A 19700-nucleotide genomic window follows, 5' to 3' on the forward strand; every position below is an offset into this window, starting at 1 on the left:
AAAAGTGTACATATAAACATACACATATTTAGAAGGACCTCGCAGCTGAGATCTTTTATTTTAAATCTCGACCGGATCCAGTGTCATTGGGGGGGGGGACCAGAAATCTTGGAAGACGCTTAAAGCGGAGAGATCAGGATGAAACTTGGTGGGCAGAATAAGCAAAAGTCCAATACCGGAAATAACCGGATAGGATCCGCTCTCTTTGGTGGAGTTGGGAGGGAGAGAGTAATTCGGAAAAATTAGAAAAAATGAGGTATTTGTAACTTACGAATAGGTGATCAGATCTTAATGAAATTTGATCTTTAGAAGGATCTTGTGCTTTAGAACTTTCTTTTTAAATACCGTCCAGATCTGGTGACATTGGGGGGAGCTGGAGGAGGAAACCGAAAGTCTTGGAAACCGGAAATCATAGAAAAGACTTAGAGTTGAGAGATCGGGATGAAACTGATGGGAAGAATAAGCACAAATTATAGATATGTGATTGACATAATTGGAACGGATCTGTTCTCTTTAGGGGAGCTGTGGGTTATTAATTTGGAAAAATTGAGTTATTTTAACTTAAGAACGGGTGACCGGATCTTAATGAAATTTGATATTTGGAAGGAACTCATGTTTCAAAGCTCTTATTTCAAATCCCCACCAGATCTGTTGACATTGCAGGGAGTTGGAAGGGAAAACCGGAAATCTTGAAAAACGCTTATAAATGTCGTAGGTATGTGATTGACGTAACCGGATTGGATCTGCTCTCTTTGGGGGAGTTAGGGGGTGGGGTTCAGTGCTTTGGCGAGTTTGGCGCTTCTGGACTGCTAGGACGATGAAAATTGGTAGGCGTGTCAGGGAGCTGGACAAATTGACTTGATAAAGTCGTTTTTCCCGATTCGACCATTTGGGGGGCTTAAGGGAGAGGAAAAATTAGAAAAATTGAGGTATTTTTAACTTACGATTGAATGATCGGATCTTAATGAGTTGTGATACTTAGAAGGACGTCGTGACTCAGAGCACTTATTTTAAATCCCGACCGGCATTAAGCTTCTGATTTTCCTTTTAAAGTAATCTATTGATTCTTAGAATTTTGTCAGAGCTCATACCTTATGAGCTCTTGGCTCTTCTGACCTCGTCACAAGTGCCTTATGAACTCTTAGCTCTTGTTTTTTCAGTTTAATGTCTCTGTTGATTATTGTTCCTTTACCCCCTATACGCTCACCTTTTGCCGAAATGCAGCCAATCAAAATTTTGAGATTACAGTCATGCTCAGCGTGGTTAAAAGGTCCATTAATTATGTCGTTGAAGATGACACCCCCCAGCTCTCAGGGGAAGGGTTATAAGCCCAGTAACTAATATGGAAATAAACGACTAAAAAGCGACAAATATACTGCAATTGGCAACACTGGACAAGACCTTCGCTTTTTCTAATTTACTCTTAATTTTGTTATCATACTCATAAACTTAGCTTAAAATCAAATAGTTCTGCTTCTTTTTAGCCAAATAAAAATTATTCCAAGTTTGGAGGGTAATAAAGAAACTTCACTTATCGTAATATTTCTGTGGCGTTGATGGTTGAAAAGGGGGAGGGGCAAAGCTTCTTACTATTTGGTGTTGTTGCGCGAAAACAGTGATTAATAGTTATCATTATATATGATAATCATTAATCAGTATGTAATGATAATTATATTTAGAAAGCGCACCGCCTGCTTAAAGCTTGAAATTTTCATTTACCTAAATTTTTAGATCACTTTCCGTTACTCAGACAAGACTCAAAAGTCGAAATATTTTGGTGAGATAATCTCGACAGGTTCTTTTTAATTTGTTATATTTGAGAATAAATGGCTAAAAGAGCTGTTTTGATCATCAAAACTATGGACATATTTACAAAAAAACACTAAATAATAAATATGACTTAACCTGTATTCATGATTTTAGTCTATATTACTGAATAGCAGCTTTAAAGAGTTACAACCAGCCTGATGGGCAAATATATTCGAAAGGTATTAAGTGGGCAATAATCTACCCAAAGAAGAACGGTTGGGGCTGCAAAGGGTGGCAATTACCTTAAACTTTATTTCCCATACTAAGAGCGCTAGAAAAATTGCTTAGAAATATATTTTTTAATTTATTTTCTTATTTATTATTAATATTATCATTTTTTTTTAAATATTATTTTCCTATTCAAGTTCTTAGGAATTCATGTCTGACCATGACAATTTGCAGGTTGGTCTTGTTAAAACTGAATTAGCTGGCTTATGCGCTACAAGTGAGAAATTTGTTGGCACTGAAGGTGGAGGAATGGATCAAGCCATTGCCATGATGGCTGAACGTGGTAAAAATTTTATGGGTGATGGATTGTATTTTAACAGCCTAGATTCTCTTGGACATCATAAAAAAGCTTATACTTAAACTCTAATGATTAAATTTCCAATGTACTTATGAAAGTGAGAATGTAATCTGATTCTTTGAATTGGTTAAGTGTAAACTATTTAGTTTTCGTTGGTAGAGGACACTAAATTTCAAAAAAAGTTACTTAGATAAATAAAATAGCCCACAGCTAAAAATGTGTGGTGCCGAACAACTTAAGAAGGTATAGCTGTTTAACTGACAAAAATTCTTATCAAATTAACGAAATTTTACTGTCAAATTTTGCAAATTTATTTTTACGGTTCAACGTGGCAACACTGACCGAAATGTAAGACGACCCTAAAAGTTCAGAAATTTTGAACAACCAAAAGAAAAATCTTTTATAATTGTTGTTTTAAGGTATGAATAGACCCAAGTTGGATCCTCGGGACGAAATTCTTATTATTTTGATGCCATTCAATTTTTGAGTCATGCACACAGTCATGAAAAATAGGTTACATATATTTAGATAAAATGACAATGAACTTGAATATGATATTGACTAGGGAGAAAGTGTTTCATCTTGCAACGTATTTTGTTAAAATTTAGACTGTTGATATAAACCATTGAAGTAAGCTGTGAAATACACTATTTACACTAAAAAATATTTCCTGCTTTATAATAAATTGGACGAATTTTTTGGTTTTTTACCTCTTATATTTAAACAGCAGTATGAGATGGATGAGAGTATCATATCAACTTTCATTTCATTAAAGTTAGAAATTATAATTTCAAGTGAAAAGTATCAAAAATAGGATCATTGTATGGGGTGTCAATGTGATACCCTAACAAACGCAACTAAAGCTATCAACTCTCAATTACCTTAAAAACATTTGCCTGCGATATAATAAAAGAATAATAAAATTAAAATAAAATAATAAATAATAAATAAAATAATAAGTAGAATAATAATAAGGTAAAATAATAAATAATAAAATAATAGTAAATAATAAATAAAGTAAAATAATAGAATAATGAAACAATAAAGTAAAATAAAGTAAAATAATAAAAAATAAAAATAGCATAATAAATAAAAGATAAAATAATAAATAAAAATAAAGAAGAATAAAAGAAAAGCAACTGTTTAAAGTGTGTTTCCTGGACTACTTTGAGTGAAATATGTGCCGCGTCCACCTTACACTAAAATAAAGAAAACGGAACAAATAAGTTTACTGTTTATATTTAGAGAGTTAAACAGTGGCTCCGGTGTTTCAACTTTTTCCTTCTTAGAAAACTCTAAAATCACCGAAGAATACTGTAAACTCTTCACTTAGTTTTAAAATTACATAGAAGTAATGAATACCAAAAACTAATATTATACTACTAAAAGGAAAACGTAATGAAAAATGAACAGTGTCAAACAGTTCGTGATAATGAACTGTAGTTAGGAGCGACCCGGCTCAATAGTAACCGAAACTCTAAGAAACAGAATTTTTATATCAATAGTTGCATCGGAAGAATCGCATTTTAATGCTGATTTTAAATATATAAGTTTCATTAAGTTTAGACTTACCCATTAAAAGTTAAAAGCCTGTGAAAATTTGCCGTATTTTAGTAAATAGGGGAAAACACCCCTTAAAAGACATAGAATTTTAACGAAAATCACACCATCAGAGTTAGCGTATAAGAAAACCCTACAGTAAAAGTTTCAAGCTAATATCTACAAAAATGTGAAATTTTGTATTTTTTTACACAGGACAGATCACGGATGTATGTTTATTTGTTTGTTTGTTGTTTTTTCCCCAGGGGTAATCGTATCGACCCAGTGTTCCTTGAATGTCGCGAGAGGGCTCTTTCCAACGGAAATTTAAAAGTTCTAGTGCCCTTTTTAAGTGACCAAAAACATTGGAGGGCACCTAGGCCCCCTCCCACGCTCATTTTATTTCCAAAGTCACCGGATCAAAATTCTGAGATAGCCATTTTATTTAGCATAGTCGAATAACCTAATAACTATGTCTTTGGGGACAATTTACTCCCCTTTAATCCCCGTGGGAGTGGCTGCAAGTTACAAACTTTGACCAGTGTTTACATATTGTAATGTTTCTGGGAAGTGTACAGACGCTTTCAGGGGGATTGTTTGGTTGGGGGAGGGGTTATGCGGGAGAACTTTCCACGGAGGAATTTGTCATGGTGGAAGAAAATTTCCATGTAGGGGGCACAGGATTTTTTAGTATTTTTTTAAAAACAATGAAAAAATAAATATGAAACATTTTTTTCAAGTGAAAGTAAGGAGCAGCATTAAAACTTAAAACAAACAGAAATTATTACGCATATGAGGGGTTCACCTCCTCCTAATATCTTGCTCTTTACGCTAAAGTAATTTTATTAATTTCAACTATTTATTCAATGGCCTTGTGATTCAGAGGTCATTCTTAAGGAATTGGGACAAATTTTAAGCCTTAGTGTAAAGAGCGAGGTATTGACGAGGGGGTGAACCCTCCTCATATACGTAATAAAAACAAACGAATATAGAAGTTCGTTACGCAAGTTAAATCCTAAGCCGCGTATATCTTTGGAAGAGGTAGCTCCCCTCGTTTGATTATTAATATTATTTATCTTCAGTTTAAAAAACTTGTTTTTATTTTATTCCTGACCGTGTTTCCGTCACATCAGGAAATCCCCTTCCTACCCCCCCCCCCACGTAAAATTTACCTAGTAAAAATTTCAATGAAAATTAACACCATGGAAAATACCCCTCACCCACCCCCCCCCCAAAAAAAATAAATAAATCCATATATCTCCCAATAGCACATAATATATGAACAATGGGCAAATTGCTTAACTTATAGCCCTTTTCCTCAGGGGTTATATGGCATCTTATCATCTCCAAAGGCAAAGCTATTGGACTTTTCAACTGTTCTTCTTCAAATGGCTACCTTACAATTTTGATCGGCCTCTGGGAAAAAGGCAGCATTATAGGGGAGCTAAATGCCCTCCAATCTTTTTATCACTTAAAAAGGACATAAGAACTTTTGATTTTTGTTCGAACGAGCCCTCTATCGATCTTCTAAGACGAAACGATCATCCATTGTAAAATACAAAAACAAATAAACACGCATCCTTGATCTTTCTTTTGGCAAAAAAAAAAATCACCTTTTTGAAGATAGAAGCATGAAACCTCCACTGTGCGGTTCTCAGATGTGCTGAATCTGATCGTGTGATTTTCATTGACATTACTTGACCTTTTGGGGCTATTCCTCACTTTTCAAAAATCAGGCTAATTTTCTCAAGCCCATAACTTTTGATGAGTAAAATTTAAACTCGATGAAATGTGTAGATTTGAACTCATCATGGACTCAGTGAACCCTTTTTGGGTGACAATTATTATCAAAATACCGTTTCCTAGAGTTTTGGTTACAACGGAACGAAGTGACTCCTAACTTACAGTTCGTTATCCAGAACTGTTCGATAATATAATGAAATATAATGGAAGATGGGAAAGCAAAAAAACATTATGCAGCACTTCTAATCTAACGCCTTTCGCTGCAGACTTAGAAGTGTCGCACTCTGTTTACTTTTTAGGGCAGCTCCATTCGGCAATGTTACTATTTAAGGCTCAAAAAACTAATCAGGCACATTTGCAGGTTTTTTTGTGTTTTTTTTTTTAAGGCCAAATCCGGTGAAAGAAAAGCTGTTTTTTCTCTTCCAAATTGGTCTGAAAAACAAAAATGAAGATAGGGTTTTATATTTTATCGGCTGATAAAATATATGATTTAAAGTATAATGGTTATTGGTAACGAAATCTTAAAGTATTACATGAAGTTCTAACAACAGTCCCATTGTATAAACTAAAAATAGACTATTAAGTTGAGTTAATGTTAAGTTAATTATTACTTATTTTTAAGCAATTTTTTAAATAAACATTAAATAATAAATGAATATATATTGAATAATAAAAAAATATTGTAAATAATATTATTAATGATCTGATATTGTTAATCATTATGATTAATTGTTACGATTAATTAATGATATTATTAATGGATCTGTTCTTGACCGCATTTTATTTCTGAGCTAGGTTAATGATCTGATTTCGGCGGTAAAAAAGAACAGGTCTCTGGCATGCTGCAAGCTATGTCATCCTGATGCTCGATCGTGTTCCAATACTACTTCTAATGAAGATTTTCTAGTTGCTTTTGCTGATGACACCACCCTTGGGAAGACGGAATGAGACATCAAGTCTAACCTTGTGGCAATGTTCGAGAGTTATTTCATGGTTTAATGCAAATTACTTGGCCTTGAATGTTGGTAAGTCACCTTTTCTTATTTTTTCTCGAATTGGTATAGCTTTCCCTCAGCTTACACACTTTCAGGCGTCACAAGGTTCCTTGTGTAGACCAGAATCGGGTGGTCCGGTTTCTTGGTATCCTGCTTGATGAGAACCTTTCATTTAAAAACCATATAGCTTTGAGTAGGGTTGAGGTCTCACGGAGTTTAAGTATAGTTCGGAAACTTAGACACACATTTCCAGGATCTATTCTGAAGCTTCTTTTTTTCTGCCTTGTCCAGTCATATGTTTCTTATTACCCCATTGTATGGATGTCTACTTTTCCGTCCACACTGCGGTCACTTTCTGTCATGCATGGTGAGGAACGGTTGGTGTCCATAACCAGACGCCGTGCTTTATTATGCATGACAGAAAGTGACCGCAGTGTGGACGGAAAAGTAGACATCCATACAATGGGGTAATAAGAAACATATGACTGGACAAGGCAGAAAAAAAGAAGCTTCAGAATAGATCCTGGAAATGTGTGTCTAAGTTTCCGAATTATACTTAAACTCCGTGAGACCTCAACCCTACTCAAAGCTATATGGTTTTTAAATTAAAGGTTCTCATCAATCAGGATACCAAGAAACCGGACCACCCGATTCTGGTCTACACAAGGAACCTTGTGACGCCTGAAAGTGTGTAAGCTGAGGGAAAGCTATACCAATTCGAGAAAAAATAAGAAAAGGTGACTTACCAACATTCAAGGCCAAGTAATTTGCATTAAACCATGAAATAACTCTCGAACATTGCCACAAGGTTAGACTTGATGTCTCATTCCGTCTTCCCAAGGGTGGTGTCATCAGCAAAAGCAACTAGAAAATCTTCATTAGAAGTAGTATTGGAACACGATCGAGCATCAGGATGACATAGCTTGCAGCATGCCAGAGACCTGTTCTTTTTTACCGCCGAAATCAGATCATTAACCTAGCTCAGAAATAAAATGCGGTCAAGAACAGATCCATTAATAATATCATTAATTAATCGTAACAATTAATCATAATGATTAACAATATCAGATCATTAATAATATTATTTACAATATTTTTTTATTATTCAATATATATTCATTTATTATTTAATGTTTATTTAAAAAATTGCTTAAAAATAAGTAATAATTAACTTAACATTAACTCAACTTAATAGTCTATTTTTAGTTTATACAATGGGACTGTTGTTAGAACTTCATGTAATACTTTAAGATTTCGTTACCAATAACCATTATACTTTAAATCATATATTTTATCAGCCGATAAAATATAAAACCCTATCTTCATTTTTGTTTTTCAGACCAATTTGGAAGAGAAAAAACAGCTTTTCTTTCACCGGATTTGGCCTTAAAAAAAAAAACACAAAAAAACCTGCAAATGTGCCTGATTAGTTTTTTGAGCCTTAAATAGTAACATTGCCGAATGGAGCTGCCCTAAAAAGTAAACAGAGTGCGACACTTCTAAGTCTGCAGCGAAAGGCGTTAGATTAGAAGTGCTGCATAATGTTTTTTTGCTTTCCCATCTTCCATTATATTTCATTATATTATCGAACAGTTCTGGATAACGAACTGTAAGTTAGGAGTCACTTCGTTCCGTTGTAACCAAAACTCTAGGAAACGGTATTTTGATAATAATTGTCACCCAAAAAGGGTTCACTGAGTCCATGATGAGTTCAAATCTACACATTTCATCGAGTTTAAATTTTACTCATCAAAAGTTATGGGCTTGAGAAAATTAGCCTGATTTTTGAAAAGTGAGGAATAGCCCCAAAAGGTCAAGTAATGTCAATGAAAATCACACGATCAGATTCAGCACATCTGAGAACCGCACAGTGGAGGTTTCATGCTTCTATCTTCAAAAAGGTGATTTTTTTGCCAAAAGAAAGATCAAGGATGCGTGTTTATTTGTTTTTGTATTTTACAATGGATGATCGTTTCGTCTTAGAAGAAAAAACAAGTTTTTTAAACTGAAGATAAATAACATTAATAATCAAACGAGGGGAGCTACCTCTTCCTCACTCTTTACGCTAAAGTTTGGCTTTTCGTCCCAATTCTTTAAGAAAGACTGCTCAAACGCAAGAGCAGTCGAGTTTGAATATGCTATGTTTTTAAAGAACTTTAAGACTTCACCAGAAAGAGTGAGTATTGAGGAAGGGGTAGTTCCGTTTATATACGGAATAATTTGTTCGTTTAAGTTTTAATGTTGCTGCTTACTTTCGGTTGAAAAAATTGTTTTCTTTTATTTATTTTTCATAAAAAATTGTCCTTTTACTGATGAATAATTTGCTCGCCTCATCCTACTTTGCTGATACTTGACACAAGCTATAAATCAGACTTGTAAACTCATCCTTCGACAGTTTAACCAGTTCAAAGTGTTGAAACGTAATTAAAAGTATTTTCAGTTAAAATCGTTTTTAAGTTGGATTGCTATTTTATGAGGTCAGAGCCATGTTTGGGATTTTGCACAAGGAGGGGAGAGGAGAATTTTGCCAAAAGGTTGCCTTCCCTTGTACTTTGTCCAGTTGTCATTAGCAAAATTAGGATATGAGTGTGTAGCTCAGGACCGTTACTCTGTCCTTTGCGAATGAGGATCGGTCCCCTAGGCGTACTTTTGAATCTTTAAAGAACGCTTTGTTTGAACGGTTTCAGCATAAATCGAAGTTTTCTTTTAATGTGTCTTATGACCAATTGACTATCCTAAAAATACTGAGGTTAATATTTTTGTTTTGCCTTTCAGGTTATGCAAAACTGATTGAATTCAATCCTTTGCGTACAACTGACGTTCTTTTACCCGATTGTGCTGTGTTTATGGTTCTCAATAGTATGATTATTGCAAATAAGGCTGCTTTTGAAAGTTTTAATGTTAGGGTTGTCGAAGGAAGAATTGGAACCCTTGTAAGAATAAGTTCTTTTTAGTTTGCAATTTCTAGAATCATGGCGTTCATATGATTATATTCTCAGACTGTCTCCAAAAAATGAAAACGATTTCATCTTTACCCCCAACCCTCCTTGTGGGGACGTTGCTGAACCAGCGATGATAGGGAGGAAAGAAGTGATTAGAAATTCATCCGTATGGCAACCCTGAACCGTAAAATAATAAATTACCATCGATTATAATGTAGAAGAGGCAGAATTTGCCACCAGAAACCAGAGAAGGAAAGTTTTGAAAAAATAAAAAATAAAAATATCATTCGGTCACGGTGATTCTGATCCTGATCAGAAGATGTTTCCCTTTGTACTATTGCAGATTGCAGGAGATTGTGAAAAAAGATATAGGGTTTATATTGTCATATTTTTTGACTATATCTAAAAAGGCTATAAATTTCCTTCACTGATTGTAAATGATTACCTGTGAGTCTGGTCTCTTAGCTGATGTTTCAACTTTTTCCAAATTTTTTCTCTTTTTTTTGTTGCAACTTCTTTCGATTTTGATAGCTTTGTTTTTTTTTTGTTGCAACTTCTTGCTATTCACTATTTATGCTGCAATTTTATATTATTCAATATTAAATCAGTTGTGGAAAAAAACCCAGTGAAACCCCTATGACAGTCGTTTTTATAATGTTTGTTCTTCTTTTTTTTTGGGGGGGGGTATGTTTTTAAAGTTCTTTCTAGGTTGCATAAGAAGCCCTGCTTGTAGAATATGTTCGAAGTTCATATGAGTCGTGAAGTTGAACTAAAATCGTGAATAGTCCGTCAGTGGGGATTTTAGCCTGGCTGTGATGTACGAAGGGCCTGAAAGGACGAATGTATCTGCTTTTTATAATAGAGATTGTCACGAAATAACGTAGATTCAAATTTAACCGATATTTGAGATAACTTTGAGCTAAAAAGTAGTGAATATCGATGTCTTAGAACTGCTGAAGGTTTTTTTCGGAGATAGTTAATACTGGAAAAATGCAAATTTAAAGAAGGAGCTGGAAAAGAAAAAAAAAACTACGCATTGCGTTTGTCCACACAGCGGTCGTTGATGCAAACCTTCAAAATTTAAAAAACATAGAGTCTATTGGGTCTATGGGCTAGTAGGATAACAGGTGGCAACTTAGTAAAGAAAGAATGGTAGGTCATAGTATTCGAAAATCTAAAAACACTAAAAAAAAACTGTCTAATGTGGAGTAATTGCCATTTGAAGCTCATTTAGGAATGGTAATGCTTTATTGTGATTAATCTTGGTGATGGAATTTTTGTTGTGATTTATAAAATCGCCTAAATCTCCATAAGGTGGTGTCGGATAAAAAAAAAAACTGTACCATTGAAATCATTATAACCTAAAACCCCATATAGGAGAATTAGAATCTCCCTTCTCTACTAGGAAGGAAAATGATTCGTATGGGATGATATGATGTTTCTCCTTTTTACTCTTTGTTATTTTTTCGTTCACCACTAGTGCAACACTGAAAATCATAGGTACATGTTTAAGGGCCCATTTGAAAGAAAACGACTATGTCCAAGTTTTTTTAAGTACCGAACATATAGTTAAAAATGAAGATGGCTCCCCTGCAGAATGGCTGACAGGAAGCCTGCTGACTAGCTCAAACTAAACATGATAAATGCTCTCAAAGGCCATTACAGAAATGGTAGCTTGTAAATACAAAAAGACTGTCAATCCTACAGATGATCTTGCCAAAAAATCAACTTTTCCTGCACGGATCTTCGCCAGTGTAGCAATGCATGTCAAAATGATGAGGATACACAGAGTACATACTAAGCTAATGATGATGATTGTGATACGTGAAGATATTTAAAGAATCTTTGATTCTCTTATTCTCTTCTAGATTTTCTCGTTTGATTCTCTTTTTGATATTTCTCTTTTCTGACATTTTTCTTTTTCTATTTGATGTTTGATTCTCTTTTTGATATTTCTCTTTTCTGACATTTCTCTTTTTCTATTTGATGTTTGATTCTCTTTTAGATATTTCTGTCATGATGAACATCCTAGTTCTTAATGAAGAACTTATTTGGTTGTTCATGTTCCTTTACTTGTAAAATAATAAATAAAACAGATTTCAGTTTGTTATGTAATCTAGTTTATTTATTTTGATACCGTTATATTCATGGTCCTTTTTAGCAGTTAAAATCAATGCTTTAGGTTTTTTAGAAGCTGAGATGAGGACAAAAATGTTTTGCAAGGCAGTCATGTTGTGATTTCCAAGATGACTGCAATGTTGGACTCTCTGCAAGCGGAAACATTGTTTTCTGACTGCTTATGGCGTAAGGTTTCCAAAAATGTATAGTTTTCACATTCTCAAAAAAAAAAAAAAAATCCAGCGAACATAAAATACTTACGCAATGATCCGAAATTATCTTATTGCAATGTCCTAAACTCAAGGTTTGATCCCTCGTTTTAATAATTTTACATGTATTTTAAGAAAATAAAACCATAATTCTGGAAGCCTTTGATCTTTATCCGTTTCAAAGGCCCTACTATAATCCAGTGATCTGTTAGTGCAGGGAAAAAAGAAAAAAAAAACACGTCCGAGTTTCAAGCAGTGTGTAATTTCTATAAAATTCTGAGGGGGGGGGGGTAAGAGGGCAAAGTTGGAGCCAATTTTTCTAAATCAAGTGAAAATGACAGTGAAAGTTGAAAAATTACCCATATATTACCATAAAGGCAATGCTATACGAAAGGAAACTGACTCGTTTCTCTAGATGCTTGAATTATGCAGGCTTATCTCAGTTTTGACAAGATTTTTGAAGAAGCTAAATTTCAGGTGGTGGGGAGGGGCGCAGCCTTGGGTCTGGAAGGGAAAGTTGCGTCCATTGCTACATAGCAAATTACGCTCCTGGTTTCGAGGTCCTTTTTTTGATTTCTTAAGGTCTATTTTGCACTTCATTTTAGTATTCAGATGAAAAAAAGCATATATCGTTAACAAAACAGTTTCGTATTTGAATCCGATTTTTTACCATTCAGTTTTTTCAAAACACTTTTTTTCCCTTGCGAAGGGAATTTGGTGGGGAGTATCTCAAGAGAGAGATTTCAAACATCTGGACAAGAGTTTTGACCATGGAGGTTTCGGTAGAAAGTTTATGGTTTCAAGCCGTTATACTCCAGAGATGAAAGAAAAATCACGTTCTTGTGTCGTATGGCATTTTTGATAGCATTGTTGTGACGAAATAATAAAAAGCCCGAAAATTTGAGCAATAGTTTTCAAATCAATTCTTAAATAATCCTCTACTATGTTCCAGTGCCCTTTTAGTGCTGGAGAAATAAAAAATAAATAATTAGTGCTTCAAATTAGCCCTAGTCTATCACACAGAAGTTCATGTTTATACGTAAAAATTTAAATGATTCTATAAAATAATAAATAAAGGGGCATATAAAAACACATATATGTTTTTATATCAAAATTCTTAGGTAAACGCCCCTAACGAAAGTTACACCGTAATTTTATCCGATCATTTAATAAAACTATTATTTCTTTAAATATACAATAATGATAATATACTGCAATAAAAAGGGTTTTGCTTCTATAAAAATTTACATTCACTTTAAAACTTGTCACTACCATTCTTGAAAGAATTGGTAGAGTCAGCCATAACTACTTCTTGGGGGGAGGTTGTTTCATACCTTGACTACTCGGTTTGAGAAAACCCACCTTGCAACTTCTTTATTGAAAGTTTTTTTTTCTTTAGCTTAAAGTTGTGTCCTCGAATACAATTTGTGTTGAAGACGAGTATTTCATCTTTGCCAATGTTATTTTAGTACTTGTGACATAGCTTGAAAGTTTCAATACGATCACCTCGGAGGAGTCTATAGGTGATGGAAGGAAGTGACAGCTTTTCAAATCGTTCACAGTAGGAGAGGCCTCTTAGTTTTGGTACAGACTTTGTTGCTCCTCGCTGAATCTTCTCAAGTGCATTAATGTCTTTTTGAAAGTGAGGTCTTATTGTCGTGTCACCATATTCAATGATAGGACGAACAAGAGGCTTGAATTGAGTTGAAAAAGCTAAGGATCGCTTAGGGTGAAGTTTCTACGAATAAGTCCTACTACTTTCGAAGCTTTGCTCACGATGGATTTGTAGTGGTTGGTGAATTTTAGCTCGCTGTCTATTGTTACTTCAAAGTCCCGCTCAAAAGATGTTTTTAGTATTAGAATGGTGTTACAGCTATAGGTTGACTTGAAATTCTGAAGTCTAAGGGTGAGGTGGGAGCTTTTGTTTGTGTTCACCTCCATTTCCCACGTCGTCATCCAATCGGTTATCTTGTTCAAGTCGATTTGCAGTTCTCATATATCATTTGGGCATTTAATAGGTTTAAAATCTTTGTATGTTCGGCCAAGAGTGTGATGTTTGAGTTCATATTGTCAGGCAGGTCCTTCACAAAAAGATTGAAGAGCAGGGGCCAGATGACGCTGCCTTGTGGAATACCATTAGATACTTTTGTCACAACTGTGCTAGTGTGACTATCTACTTTCACCCTCTGAGTTCTACCCGCCAGAAAATTCGTTATCCAGCCAAGAGTTTTGCCCGCAACCCAAAAGTTTCTTAACTTCTGAGGAGCTTTGAATGAGAAACTTTATCGAAGGCTTTACTAAAATCAAGGTATATTGCGCCGAATTGTGTGCCCTTATCGACATTTATTCTCCAGGTGTGTGAAACTAGAAGTAGCTGGGGTTCAGCTGACCTATTTCTTAAAAATCAAATCCAAACTGCCTTTTGTTGATTAACTTTTCGGTTGGGAGGTATTCTCGTAATCTGTCTGCTATCTTGGACTCAAGGATTTTACAAGTGAAGCATGTAAGACTAATTGGCCTTTAATTGATTAGGATTTGTTTTTCACATTTCTTTAAGATTGGGGTGATAATTGCCTTTTTCCAGATACTAAGGTATTTTCCCGTATCTATAGATGCCATAAAGATGAGAGATAGGGGTCTTGTGACTTGTGCTGCAAGTTCTTTAAGAATGCGAGGGTTTATGCCGTCTAGGCCTTCACATTTATTTGTGTTTAGCTTTTTAAGGTTTTGGTAGATGGGCTCTTCATCGAAATCTATCACTAACATCAGCTAATATCACTAACATCACTAATATCAGCTAACATTTTCTTCCTCTATTCGTACTGCTTCACTTCTATCCTCCAATTGTGTTGTAAGAACTGATGCAAAATGATAATTAAGTAGATTGGCTTTTTCATTGGGGTCTTCTAATGTTTTTCCAGATAAAGGATCTATTAAAGTTGGGGTGCTAGGTTGGTTATGTCGCTTGGAACTTAAATAATTCCAGAAAGCCTTGGGATTTTCTTTTATATTTTCGGTGACTTGTTTTTGTCTTTGAGCTGCAAAATAACGCGTTAGTTTTCTTACTTTATTTCTTATGCGGCAGAATAGTTTATATTCTTCGTGAATTGTGGTGAACTTTCCCCAAGCTTGCTGCTTTCTTTTGATTAGCTCCACAGTTTCTCGGTTCAGAGTGGGTCTCGTGTGCTTTATTTTAGCTGGCACAAAGTTTTTTTTACTAATTTCTAGATTTTATCACAAAATAACCCATACGTCTCCTCTGTCTTCTCAAGATTCTTGACTTATTTAGGCCAATCCACGTCGCTCAGTAGATTGCCTTAGTAATAATGCAAACGCATTCTTTCACTTATTTATTTGCACCAGAAACAACGAGTAAGGCTTTTTTCTACCTTCATTTCTAATCTGGGCTACATATATATATATATGATAGGAGGGCTGTAGCCCCTCACGTCTCTCCTCTAAAGGCCTACATTAAAGAAAGATGTTAAAATGCTATAGAGAAACTTGATATTTTTACTAGTTTGTATAGTCTTATCTGCTTTTTGAAACTAATTTTGATGCTCTGAGGTAAAATTCTTTAAGAATTGGTTCCTCATGTTTTATATCTGAACTAAAGTTAAATCAAAGGGAATGGCAGATCCTACTATACTAAACTCCTAATCTAAGGCTTTGGGCCTGCACCAAAGCAGCTGTTTTAGGCCTGATGAAGGCCCTTTATGAGTCATCACTTTGTGCCGAAAAAATACCAACCTTAATGAGTCAGTGGCTCAAGCTTAACCTTGTACAACAAAAAGTGACACGAGGCATCACACTGGGCCAGTATATGATATTGAGTTTTGCAAGATCACTGGCTTATCTTTGTGTCTAGAATATTATTGGACTCATTCCTACAGAAATGCCTCATAAGGACCTTTAGGGGGGAGATCCCTTCTCCTTTTAGTGACCTTCTTATCACTCAGAGCCAAGATTAGACATTAAGGGATATAAAGATAAAAGAAGCTAAAACAATCTAATTAGGTGGTTGGTGATGGAAACAAATGCAAGGATTCTAAGGTTTAAGCATTGCTTGATAGTTTCTGTTCAAATATACCTAAGCTTGACTAAAGATGAAGGCACAAGGAGAGTGGGAATACTTCGTATCAGAACTTAGCATTGGAAATGCTTCGGTAAAGACTCTGAACTTTTCTGTTAGAGGTTTGACCAAGTTTAAGAGGTGAAGAACACGTGTTTTTTTTCGCTTTAGTAGACTTTTGGTCAGTGACGAAAGTCCTTACATTGTTCTGAGTTATGTTTCAAGTTAGTTACCCTATTACATTTCAGTAAGATTTGCCATGAATGTAAACAAATTCCTTGTCATTTCCGGGTATTTTTTCGGTGGTGTTAAAGGAGGCTAAACCTACTTTCGCATTCAGCTGTATTTTTGAAGATATGTAGCTTGTTTCTTTTTATCAGAATTAAGCTTACAACAGGAACATATATAGAAGGGCTGACATGCAACTGGACTTTCGTTTAACTCAACCGTGTTCAACTTGCGATTTTAACTCAAGTCACGGTCAATCCAACCCCTTCTAACTCAACCCCATCCACCTCAAACCTCATTCAACTCAACCCCTATAAAATTCAACCCTCATTTATCTCAATTCCAGTTTATGAAACTTCAGTATAACTGCATCTGACGTTCTATTAAACTGAATTTTTTCTGTCTTCCTCAGGTTCTATCGCAAAAATATGGTAAAGGTTCTATTCGTAAGCCATCAGACCTTCAAAAAGGGCTCGGTAAAAGCTTAGACGAAATGAGACGACTGACAAAAGAAGATCTACACGAAGAGCCTTATTCAAAAAAGGAGGTATGCTTCATTAAATTAAAGTTGTTATAGTCCCTCAGAGACCCTCATTGGATAGCCCCCATACCCCTTCTGGGTGGACATGTATGCTTGAATGTAACAAGTGGCCTGATTATTTCAGTATAATCCAAACTATGCACTAAAATTCTTAAATCAAGCTTTTGGAAATATTATAGTTTTGAGCGAAGAATAAAAGAAAGTGGATAGAACCATATACTTTGTGCTTTAGTATGTGTCCTTGAAACTAAAATTAAACTTTGAGAAATATTATAGTTGTGAGCGAAGAACATAAGATAATGGATAGAACCAGATATTTTGAGCTTTAGCATGTATCCAAAAGCACCAGGGACATTAAAACAAAAACACTTCCCCCTTTGACCAATTTTCGTCTATTCATGCCTTAGAATCGAATGTCTCTTTGATCTTTCTTTTTGTTGCTTCATAAAAAGAAGTTTTTAGCGTAATATCACAGTTTCCTTAGCGTTACCAACTTATTTATTTTCTTCGACAAAGAATTGACAAAATTCTTTGACAAAGAATTGTCAAATTTTGTTGAACCATGAAAATAAATAAGCAAAACTGATTTATTAAATTCTACAATTTCTTTGTTCATAAAATTTTGTTTTAAATTAGCAATTTGTAGATTGCCTAAAAAAATTAAATCTCAAAGGAAATCTGCATCTTCTTAAGCTGTTAAGTCTCGTATGTCCTTAGCTAACTCTTTTGCTGGTGTTTTCTTTTTTCTGTTTTTTGTTTTTTTTTTTTTATGCCTGCTGTTATTAAAAACTGCGTAGCTGCAATTAGAGGTGCTCTTAATTAATTATTGAATTGCCGATCTTTCCTGATTTTTAGTATGTTGGCAAGGAATTCGGCAAGAATAAACTTCAAAAATTAAATGTTATTTTACTGTCATTGCTATTTTAAATGAATTACAAACTACTAGCAACACAAACAGGCAGCACTTCCCAGTCTAAATCTACTTTGTTAATTACTTGGTTTGTCTTTTAATATAAATTTGTTAATATTCAAGTCTTTAAATTCCATTTGAGCGGGAACATTTTGGAAAATAATATGCTTGATTGCAAGTCCTGCGAGGACTCGACCAGGCTCATAATTAACAAGTGAAGTAATTTTTTGGTAAAAATATTTAATTATTTTATTATCTTTCCAGATTATATTTTTATTTTAATTTTTTGAAATTAAAATTCTAAATAAACTTCGTCTTAGATAACTCTTTAATGCTATCCTCAAAAAATGAAAAGCATTTGTAATATTGAAGCCCTGGTGGGGTTGAGCTCTGTATACTTAACGGCGAGTTCCGTATTCCAGATTCATATAATTAACAAGTGGAACATTTGTTGTCGAATATATAGCTTTTATACTGCATGAATACTTTTAATTTATGCCTCAATAGCCAGTCAAAAGTGGCGTAAATTAGGAAAAATCCTAGAAAGAGGATGGTTGAACCAAATTTAGCAGTTACAAACTTATGAATAGTGAGTAAATAGGTCTATAACACAATTAAGCATTGGCAAATTCAAATACATTAACTTATTAAGTAAAAGTTATCATAAACTTGTTGGCAGTACAACTTAATTTTGAGTAAATATACTTTATTTTGAATTAATTTGAATTGAATTAATTATACTTAAAATTGAATTAATTAAGTGTATAATTTCCCCTGGCAAGCTCATCCCCTGAAAACTTCCCTCCCCATAGAAAATTCCCCCATGGAAAATCTCCGAGCAAAAAATGTTTTTGCTCAAAAATTTTGAGTAAATTAAACTTTAATTTGAGTAAATATTCTGATGCGAGACGCTCTTTGCTTAGGGCAGCAAACTTTTCCACGGCAATAATCACCTCAGTAATTTTGGCTTTTTCTGGCTGAGTCGCTGTAAATAGTAATTCGCTTAGTTGTTCCTCAGTCGAGGGTATTTAGAGGTGCGTTTTAACCCTCCTTAACGTTGAAAAAGTCTTTCATTTGAGGCAGTTGTCATGGCAGTGTCAAAGGTCTCTGAGGTTGTAAGAGGGGTGGCGTCTTTGTCCGAGTAAAGACAAGCAAGAGTTTTGTTTTTAAGAAACGCAAATAAGACTTTCTAAGGAATTTTCTGACTCAAAACTCAACTCTTTGACTGATAGTATAGGAACGTATAAAGTCTGATACTAGGCGTGAACCCAGGATCTTTTCTTTTTCGTCAAATCTTTTTCGAACAACATACTTTTTCAAAGATCCAAGCGTTCATCTCGTAATTAAATTATAAAAACCCGAAAAGGAAAATCTAAAAACCCTTTGAGAAAAAATGTTCAATGCTCTTTTATTCTTTTTAACTCTTCCAGAACTCTTTGTGCAAACCATGTAAAATAAATCAGCCTGTTGTCTAGTCTCAGCCTACCTCTCAACGCCTCTATGTTGTTTAACAACGTTTTAGCGTGACTTTCCAAAGAATTTACAATTTTTATGGCACTTGGTATTAACCAAGTGACATATATCGATCGCAAATTCTGTCGGTCCCGGTTTTGCTACTCCAGGCACTTCCAGGTAAGCTAAGACGATGAAATTTGGCAGGCATATCAGGGACCGGACCAGATTAAATTAGAAATAGTCTTTTACCCGATTTGACCATCTGGGGGTGGGGTGGGGGGGGGGGGTCGGTTAATTCGGAAAAAATAGAAAAAATGAAGTATTTTTAACTTACGAACCTGTGATGGGATCTTAATGAAATTTGATATTTGGAAGGATATCGTGTCTCAGAGCTCTTATTTTAAATTTCGACCAGATCCGGTGACATTGGGGGAGTTGGGGGGACCTAAAATCTTGGAAAACGCTTAGAATGGAGGGATCGGGATGAAACTTGGTGGGAAAAATAAGCAGAAGTCCTAGATACGTGATTGATATAACTGGAATGGATCTGCTCTGTTTGGGTTTTTTAGGGGGGGGGGGATTTAATTCGGAAAATTAGAAAAAATGAGGTATT

At 34.7% G+C, this 19700-nt stretch overlaps 1 protein-coding gene across 3 annotated transcripts in view; it reads left to right on the top strand.

The window, feature by feature from the left end:
• LOC136043841 (N-acetylgalactosamine kinase-like) overlaps positions 1-19700 on the top strand; it is a 74652-nt gene that overhangs the window by 28031 nt on the left and 26921 nt on the right. For all 3 annotated transcript variants that reach the window (XM_065728780.1, XM_065728778.1, XM_065728779.1), the window contains exons 4-6: positions 2212-2320; positions 9388-9545; positions 16594-16728. In XM_065728780.1, coding sequence (XP_065584852.1) covers positions 2212-2320; positions 9388-9545; positions 16594-16728 — 402 coding nt within the window. The remainder of the gene's footprint in view (positions 1-2211; positions 2321-9387; positions 9546-16593; positions 16729-19700) is intronic.

Source organism: Artemia franciscana, chromosome 2, assembly GCF_032884065.1.
Source record: "Artemia franciscana chromosome 2, ASM3288406v1, whole genome shotgun sequence".
In the NCBI taxonomy this organism is placed as follows: Eukaryota; Metazoa; Arthropoda; class Branchiopoda; order Anostraca; family Artemiidae; genus Artemia; species Artemia franciscana.